This window comes from Lipotes vexillifer, unplaced genomic scaffold, assembly GCF_000442215.2.
Source record: "Lipotes vexillifer unplaced genomic scaffold, Lipotes_vexillifer_v1.1 scaffold611, whole genome shotgun sequence".
In the NCBI taxonomy this organism is placed as follows: Eukaryota; Metazoa; Chordata; class Mammalia; order Artiodactyla; family Lipotidae; genus Lipotes; species Lipotes vexillifer.
Window position 1 is genome coordinate 1,453,360 of NW_006785619.1, and position 8,616 is coordinate 1,461,975.

An 8,616-nucleotide genomic window follows, 5' to 3' on the forward strand; every position below is an offset into this window, starting at 1 on the left:
CAGCAGGAAATGAGTGCGGAACTGGAACCCTTGCGTCCTCTAGTCTAAAAGCAATTGATAAATTCACTAGAGTGTAAGGATTCAAGGAGAAAACAGATACCATCTTTTCCTCGGAGTCGGCTAACTAAAGGCACCGCTGGGATTCGAACCCAGGATCTCCTGTTTACTAGACAGGCGCTTTAACCAACTAAGCCACGGCGCCAGGGGCGTTGGGGCGTTTTCTGCAGGGATATACACAAGTATACCGCCGACAGGCTGGTCACAAGTTAAGATAGATTCTAAAATTAATTTTGACAAATCAAACGTCCACTCAAGAGCTTCCCCGGATATTGAAAGATGTAAATGAAAGGCCTCAACACTAGCTAGATGTGCGTGGTTGGAGGATGTCTGCGGCGCCGATCGGATCAATCCTCCATGAGACGTAGAACAGAAGGAATTCAGTTAGTGAGCGTCGGAGAAGAAAAAAATGAACGCGTAGTCGGCAGGATTCGAACCTGCGCGGGGAGACCCCAATGGATTTCTAGTCCATCGCCTTAACCACTCGGCCACGACTACGTGCTGGTAGGTGAACGGCTCGCTCCAAGCCTTTCTTAGTCTTCATGCTCCGCAAACACCGTCCCTCTCACAATGTCGCGTTTCCAGGGTTACGAGACCGTTCGGCGAGAACACCAGAGGACAGAATTGTAATCGACCTTCCCCTCGCGGCCCCGCCCCACCTTTCTGTGATCTACCCCATTTTTTCGCCCGCCTCCAACAGTGCGCTCCCAGGGAAGAGTAGACGTGGCAGGGGCTCCCGGCCCCGGGAGCGGCCTTCCGAGCGTCGGAGTGAGCGAGCAACTCTGGTTTTGAAAAGTGGTGGGTTCGCTGTCGTTTGTGATTGGGAAAGTAACTAGCTCCGGTCGTAAACTTCCGGCTACCGGCGGCGATGGGAAGGAATAAAAATAACCTCTGTGGCCCGTACGGGGATCGAACCCGCGACCTTGGCGTTATTAGCACCACGCTCTAACCAACTGAGCTAACCGGCCAGCTGCTAAAACGACGCCCTTCGAATCTTCACATATGTATCACTGAAGTACAGACAACTCCACTTCCAAAAACCTTGGTGTGTGGCAGCAGCCACGATCCAAAGACCTCTCAAATACAAACTAAAAGAGATCCCTAATGCAAAGGAAGGAACGTGCTCTGTACAGCGCTTGGAGGTGCGGCTACGCTCTACCCCTCTATCTAGCAAGCAGCAACCAGGAAAGAAACGATAGAACACCAGCCAAATGCATGAGCATCTCCAAATAACTGCTCCTGCAACCCCTAACTCTGTAGGTTCTGACTAGGAACTCCTGCCAGTCTCATAGCGTTGATCAAGTATCTTATCTGCCTTAGGCCTGGCCCACAGTACACCCACAGCACTGACCCCTTGACTGGGGATCCACATTACAAGTTCCTCCCACGCCCCTCCTAATGCTTGGTGCTTCCCTCTCTCCATAACCACCTTACATCAATACTTAGCAACAACTCCAGGCTTGACTTCTTCCTGGGCCCAACCTTGCTGACTGAGGCCATCATGGCAATGCTATCTACCCTGCACCCCACACCCCAATTTGCTCCCTTTAGGGCCTGACTTGACTGGACCAGAAGCTCTTCTCCAAACCAGTTTTGGCACTGGTGGCAAACAAGGGCTGAAACGATGGTAAACGATGGGCCAGCTGCCAGGAGGTCATGAGGCCTGAGACCCATGTGAGCACAAGTGAGAAACATCCCCAGAGCTTTATTGTAGATCAAGGGGCCTGTCAGGAGCATCCCCGCGAGGGGCAAGTCCCTGCCACAAAGACAGAACCCAGGTGCTCAGGGCCACCTGTGAGCACAGGTGCCTTGACACCAACTAGAGAGGAAATAGCAACAGCACCATGATCTGCCTGTTTCCCCAAGGCAGAGGCTGGCATTAGAATAGAGGAAATAACAGTAGGGTAGCATTTTGTGAATCCAGGGATCTGGGGTCCTGGTTCAATCACAGAGAAGATAAGAGTCATGACAAGGGGGAAGAGCTGAAGCCCAGTCCTCAAGGTCTCCAGCAGGGCAGGAAGAACTTTCAGGCCACTGCAGTTCCGGTTAGCAGGAGGAAACTAAGGCCCCCAGGGCACTGGGGTGCTCAGGCTCCTGGATAGAGAGGCATGACAGTCGGATCCTGGGATTCACACGAGTCAGGAAAGGGAACTCCCCACACTGGAATCGCTGTAGTCGAGGAGGTTCTGAGATGGGAAGAGAGGAAAACACGTGTCCTATGAATGTGGTTTTTAGTCCTCGCCCACCATTCTCCTCCGCGACTCCTGAAATCCCCTAACAATCCCTCCTCGCTCTTCCCCTTGAGACCCATCTAGCTACACCCCTGCCCTTCCACCCTTACCTAACGGGATGATCTTGGAGGGTTTCTTCTCAAGCTCAAAAGAAAGCACAATAGGGCGGAGGACAGAGAAACTGGTACACAGTGTCCAGAGGAAGAGGGTCAAGGGCTCATCAGTCTTGGCTGAGGACTAGAAAGGGAAACTCGGGTTTCAGCAGAACTCAAGTTTCTAAACGCTCTCTACCAAGCGCCCAGGAATTCGGGCATCTGAGCCCCCGCCTCCCGGCCACAGCTCACCCACCTCAGGTTGGGCTCCAGGCCCCGTGAATTGCAAGGCCACTGTCCCTGGCCCTCGAACGAGCTCGAGGAGGGAGGTCCACTCACTAGGACACAGTCCTAGTGCTGCTGCCACTTGATGATTTCTACAGGTCACCACAGCCTCCGCAGTCCCATCCTCCACCAGGAGCCTGGGGACGGGGGTGGGGGATGGGGAGTAGGAAATAGCAACTCCCACAGCGAACCCAGGTGGCCAGTCACCTGGACCCAACACGACTCCCTCTCCACCTTTTCCAGTCGTTAGCTCACTTTACTCTCATTCGTTGATTTGAAAATATTTATTAAGCAATTCCCACAAGCCAGAAATTGTGCTAACACTGGGACAGCAGACACAAAGTCATGTAAGTGGTGGGACAGGCACCCACATTGTGCTCTGCTCTCACCTGATGCTGGCCTGGCTTATAGATGTCTGAGTGGGGCAAGCAGGGCTCTGACGAGTACACCTTCCCTGGGATGAAGAAAGTGGTTGGGAAAATCCCCTGGATCCCATCACATCCCTCTGGCACCCTGCACCCAGCTCCCTCTCATACCTGCGGGCAGATGCTGGTACAATGAGCACACACCCAGAGGAGCTGAAGGCTGAAGACCGAAACGACGTGGCAAGAGGCAGTGGCCCGGAATGGGGCCTTCTCACCTTGCAGAAGTTCGGCTAGGTAGATGTGGGGCAGGGGGGCACTAAAGAGAGAAAGGGGTCAAGAAACACCCAACAGGGTTCTAAAAGCAGGGTGTGTCTGGAAGGACTCAGCAGGCATACGGATGGGGACAGTAGTGGCTTCCGTGCTCTCCTGGAAGCCCCATGGCCCCCATTTTGACTCTTTCTTTCTTTTTTTTTTTTTTTTGCTGCGCCGGGTCTTCGTTACGGCACACGGGATCTTTAGTCGCGGCATGCGGGCTCATAGTTGCGGCATGTGGGATCTTTAGTTGAAGCATGCGGTATCTAGTTCCCCGACCAGGGATCAGACCAGGGATCAAACCTGAACCCCCTACATTGGGAACGCAGGGTCTTACCCACTGGACCACCAGGGAAGTCCCCCCATTTTGATTCTTGATCTCTGATTGTCATCAGTTATTTCTCAGTCTTGAAAAACCAAGATGTTAGCCAAGAAAGATTTGTATTTTGGACTGAAAAGCCTGGAAAATCCTAGAACGCTAAATCTTTCTGGGTAAAATGATAGGTACTGGACATCTTTTATTTGAAGCAGAGGAAATCCTTGCAACTCAACATATTTTGCTAGGAGTGGAGAAGACTGTAGTTATGGCAAAAATTCCAGACCCTGGAATAAGTATGGTATGCAGATGTGAGGCTGTGAAGTTTAGGGACCGGGGCCTGGGCCACTGACCTGATTGTGGTATCTGGGGGAAAACTCAGGACCTGCACACAGGTAGATGACCGGAAACAACAGTAAACATTGTGGGATCTGCAAGGGGAGGAGGAAGAGTGATGAGGAGAAAGAAGTTAATGTGAGGTAGGAGCTGGGACTGCAACACAGGCCAGGCCACTCCCCCGAGGGACATGCCCTAACCCCGGCTCTACTGGAGCAGAGGGAAGAATAAGGGAAGGACTGGTCTGGAATATCTCGCGGGGGCAGAGGGCATAAATGCCAGAGAAACACAGCAAACATAATACCAAAGAGAAGGTGTCGTTGCCACACACCTAGGGGCGAGCGTTCAAGAGAACCACATCAGTGGGAAGGGGAGGCAAGAACATCAACACAGATCTTCACCTGGAAACCTTTTTCTCTAGCTGGTTAAAGTAGACTCGGGCACCTGGAAGAAGTCCCAGTGGGGGAGGCAAGTGTGGGTCTTCAATATATATGTCCAAGTGAGGGGGGAATTCGCAGTCGGCCGTCTCCAGAGCTACGGTGAGCTTCACACACCGTCTCGTGGCCCCAGAGCTCCCTACAGAGGAGAGGCGAGGGGTCAGTGGTCTCTCTCAGGATCACAAGGTCCCATCACTCTATTTCATACCTTTCCCCAAAAGAGATGTCATTACCAGGCTTTATCCAGAGATGTGACAAAATCTCAGCTGAGAAAGACACCAAGGAATCTGTGAAACTGGAAGGTCAGAGAAATACAATGAGAATGGAGGCATAAGAAAGCAGAGAATGGAGTCAGGCTCAAGGACAGAAAGGAGTTACAGTGTCTGCCGGAACATTATCTATGAGGCCCCGGAAAGCCTTGCACTGTCTCAAACCGCACGCTAAAAGTAACAGGGTTCATGGGAAAAGCAGGGTTGTGCAAATCACTCAAAACCCACACAGCCTTGCACCCAGAGGCCTCACCAAGAAACACCCCAGCAGAGGTGAATCTCCACTTGCATTTACACCTAGAATCTCAGTCAGTCCATTGTTCACAGCTTTGTATGCTGGGGCCCATGCCCACTCCCTTCAAATCATAGGTCCTTGAAAACTTTCACTTCTGAGAGGGATCAGTTTTGTAAAAATTACACATGTAATCCAGCAGGGGGTTTGCTTGTTTGTTTACACAGGGGGGAAGTACCTCTGCAGTTTCTTTAACTGCACTGCAGCTACCCCGAAAAAGCCTACACGAGGAAGGTACAGCTGTTCCTGAAGCCATAAGCCAGTCACTTCTTGCATTAAAGGAACGTTCTTCCCTAAAGCTTTTCAGCTTTGTCCTTGCTTTTTTGTTTCTTATATCTCCTTTTATTGCTGAAGCTTTTCCTGAACTGTGAGAAAGCCTGCTCAGTCATTTCAGAACAGTAACATACTGGGGGAAAATCAAGTGTGAAACACAACGTGCATCTTAGAGTGACATCATTCCCCTAGGAGCTAAATCACATGCAAGAAACATACACTGTAGCACAGAATGGGCTGTTCATCCGACCCAACCACAGCAGAGGAAGAGAGAGCAGCCAAACTAGCTGGAGAAGCTGGTGGACATTTACTTGCCACTGAGCAGGTCAGTCAGCGAGGACTCAGGCAGTGCCCTGCTGATACCCAGCGCCTCTGGAATGTCCTGGGAGCTCGCAAGTTCCAGGGTCCACTCATCCTGGACAGTGAGGCAGGACGCACAGCCAGCCAGCTCCAGAGGACGCTGTGATACGCAGGATGAACCACCCTCCTTGAACAACATTGGTGTCTGCCAGGAAATGGGGAGATGATTGTCTCTGAGTGTGTCCTGGTCCGGAGAGGTTCCTGACATACTACGACCCAGTTTTGTTTCCTCTCTGGAGCCTAGTGAAGGAAGTGATCCAGACACAGACAGGCCTTCTATTTGATCTAAATCCACCCTTCTTCTAGGAGACCTAGAAGTTCCTCTCCAGACCCCAAGCCAAAAAAAGCTTTCTGGGGAAGGGCATGGTGAACTAGGGCACTCACAGGAGGGCCAGGGACCACGAGTCGGTACACTTGCCCTGGGTGCAAGAACTCAAACCAGCGGACTGAGGAGCTGAGGAAGATGAGGAGAACCTGAGGGGGAGAGCAGGGTCCCTCAGAGAGGAGCTGGGGCACAGGAGGTCAGGTCCCAGGTCCCAGGCCCCAGTTTACCTTCGGATCCGAGTTTTCACCTTCCCTGGGCTCGGGTGGGCCCCATCCAGTTCCCTCCTTCCTCTGGGTGCCCCCAAGCCAGCTCCCTAACACAAGGAAGCTGAGGGTGGGCTTGGGCACCTCCGAACTGGCTCCTGGGGGAACACAGAAGTTCCTCTTCATCAGTGCCTCCTTGTGGGACAGCAAGAACAGCCGACTCTGTCCTATGTGGGGACCCTCTGGCAGGGAGGGCTCTGTCTGAGGAGGCCTTGAGGAGGTGGCCGAGTGAAGGACGGGTCTGGGCACAGACAGGATCAGAGCATCAGCCAGAAAAATCTGGACATAGACTCTGTCGGGAGAGACAAGGAATAGGTTTCTTAGCGATGCAGGCACTGGATGTTGTGGGCCCCAGAGTTCTACCACCTGCACCGGGCCCTTCCCCTTCCCCTTCCCCTCAGGGTCTCAAAGGACAGCCACCACCCTAAGGACCAACCTGGCCTGCTTCTTCTGCATGAAGCCTGTCATGCTCAGCTCCTTCCAGGAAGGGAAGCTGCTTCTGACATTCCTTTCTACGACCAACTGGAACCTCTCCGCCCGCACCAGGCAGCCTGGAGGAAGAAAGTTTTCTATTTTGGCAAGAGGAGAGGATTGTGGGATGGGCAGTAAAGCCGACCGCCCTGCAGGTCTCACTGCCTGACTCAGGCCAGAGCTGCTCCCCTAACACAACGTGAAGGCCTAGGCCTGAGCCCCATCTTGGAGGAGTCATACCTCCAAGGGAGAAACCATTCCATCTGCATGGCCAATCCCACCCCTGGCCACCTAGGCTGAGAGGCCTTGATTACTTTCTCATAAATCCCTAAAACGCCTGTTCCGAGATCTGAAAAGCTTTCCTCTCCAGGGTTTCCCTACCTACAAACCTCAATAAGCCCAAATAAGCCCCATTACTCTTCCACACTAAGAAGGTAAGAAATGGAAGTTGTCATCCTGGTGTGCCTAGGGAGGGAGAAGTGAATGTTGGGAATTATAGTTCTGGCCGGGAACCCCTTGCTCCTTTACACCACCTGCCAATACCAGCCTCCTACACCTCCCGCCAGACTGGTTGATCAACAGAAGCCACTCCAGCATCTCTAGTAAATCCCAGCAGTGCTTTCTGCCAAGCCCCCAGTTCAGAGAACCTCTACCCCACCACCATCTCTCTCCACCTCTGAACTCCAAACCTATGAGCCCGGGGTCAGTGAGGGGCTGCGAGGGCTTGGCTAGGAGTAGGCAGGGGAGGGAACCGCTTTGGTCCTGAAGTCGCAGACAACCTTTACGAGACGAAGGCACCAGAATCCCAAGCAGAACCTACAAGGAGACGAAGGCCGAGGCATCAAGTCTTATTAAACGCTAAGATACTGAGCATCTACCACGTGCCAGGCACTGTGTTAACTGTTAGAGCTACAAAGTGAACCACAGAAACATGGTCTGTGACCTCAAAGAATTTATATTGAAGTGAGGTAGACAGATGTGGAAAAAATGCACCTGCATTCACACATTTAGTAGCCAGAGAGAAAGTATACAAATCGAGGTTAGAGCTAGGAGACCATGGAGGACCTCCCAAGACATAATAAGGAGTTTGGGTTTGATTTTATACACACTGGTAGAAATAAGAGAAGCAGTTGAATTAAGAGAGTTTTATAATCGATGTTCAATTGTACCCCACCCCTTTCTAGTCGCTGCAAGAGAACAGATTAGAGGGGGCCAAGAAGAGGCGGAGTATTCTAGTTAGAAGGCTAGTGTAGTCAAAATGACAAGAAAGGGGGCTTCCCTGGTGGCGCAGTGGTTGGGAGTCTGCCTGCCGATGCAGGGGACATGGGTTTGTGCCCCGGTCCAGGAAGATCCCACATGCCACGGAGCGGCTGGGCCCGTGAGCCATGGCCGCTGAGCCTGCGCGTCCGGAGCCTGTGCTCCGCAGCCTGTGCTCCGCAGCGGGAGGGGCCACAACAGTGAGAGGCCAGTGTCCAGTCAGATGAATGATTGATTCTCAATGATCCTAAAAACCGTGGATGAGGGCTACCGTGGCTAAGGGCTGCCATGGCGGTCTAGTGGTTCGGTCTCCATCCTCCCACTGTACTGAATGGAATGAATGAATGAATGAATGAATGAAGTGAATGAATGGATCAATCAATCCGTCCATTTTAAAGCGTTAATTAAAAAAAAAAAAAAAAAAAAAAAAAGACAAGAAAGGACTACGGTAGTGGTAGTTGTAGTGAAAATGGCAAAAAGAGGAAGTCCCCTGAGAACCGCTGGAAACGCACTTACCGGGGCCGGATGGAAGGCAGAGGGCAGCAGACAGAGCCAGGACCAGGCCAGGCGCTGATTGAGTTGGCAACTGGGCAGGTGAAAAGCCTCTGGGAGGGGCAGAAGGGTCTTAGGGTCAAAGGAGGCCCAGGCCCTGCACTTCCCTTCCTCTTTCAGGGC

At 52.3% G+C, this 8,616-nt stretch overlaps 1 protein-coding gene and 3 non-coding genes across 4 annotated transcripts in view; all 4 read right to left on the reverse strand.

The window, feature by feature from the left end:
• Window positions 1-128: 128 nt before the first annotated feature.
• Window positions 129-202, reverse strand: TRNAT-AGU (transfer RNA threonine (anticodon AGU)). Its single transcript has one exon. It is a non-coding gene; the product is annotated as a tRNA-Thr (tRNA).
• Window positions 203-473: 271 nt separating this feature from the next.
• TRNAS-AGA (transfer RNA serine (anticodon AGA)) lies at window positions 474-555 on the reverse strand. Its single transcript has one exon. It is a non-coding gene; the product is annotated as a tRNA-Ser (tRNA).
• A 396-nt stretch (window positions 556-951) lies between these two features.
• On the reverse strand, window positions 952-1,025 carry TRNAI-AAU (transfer RNA isoleucine (anticodon AAU)). The gene has a single exon. It is a non-coding gene; the product is annotated as a tRNA-Ile (tRNA).
• A 1,078-nt stretch (window positions 1,026-2,103) lies between these two features.
• Window positions 2,104-8,616, reverse strand: part of CTC1 (CST telomere replication complex component 1) — a 19,036-nt gene continuing 12,523 nt past the window's right edge. The window contains exons 11-24 of the mRNA XM_007457816.1: window positions 8,458-8,616; window positions 7,374-7,500; window positions 6,650-6,764; window positions 6,178-6,505; window positions 6,010-6,099; window positions 5,577-5,770; window positions 4,665-4,726; window positions 4,396-4,570; window positions 4,012-4,089; window positions 3,202-3,346; window positions 3,055-3,119; window positions 2,637-2,802; window positions 2,399-2,525; window positions 2,104-2,243 (exon numbers count right to left, since the gene is read on the reverse strand). The exon at window positions 8,458-8,616 is cut by the window's right edge and continues 16 nt beyond it. Coding sequence (XP_007457878.1) covers window positions 2,104-2,243; window positions 2,399-2,525; window positions 2,637-2,802; window positions 3,055-3,119; window positions 3,202-3,346; window positions 4,012-4,089; window positions 4,396-4,570; window positions 4,665-4,726; window positions 5,577-5,770; window positions 6,010-6,099; window positions 6,178-6,505; window positions 6,650-6,764; window positions 7,374-7,500; window positions 8,458-8,616 — 1,971 coding nt within the window. The remainder of the gene's footprint in view (window positions 2,244-2,398; window positions 2,526-2,636; window positions 2,803-3,054; window positions 3,120-3,201; window positions 3,347-4,011; window positions 4,090-4,395; window positions 4,571-4,664; window positions 4,727-5,576; window positions 5,771-6,009; window positions 6,100-6,177; window positions 6,506-6,649; window positions 6,765-7,373; window positions 7,501-8,457) is intronic.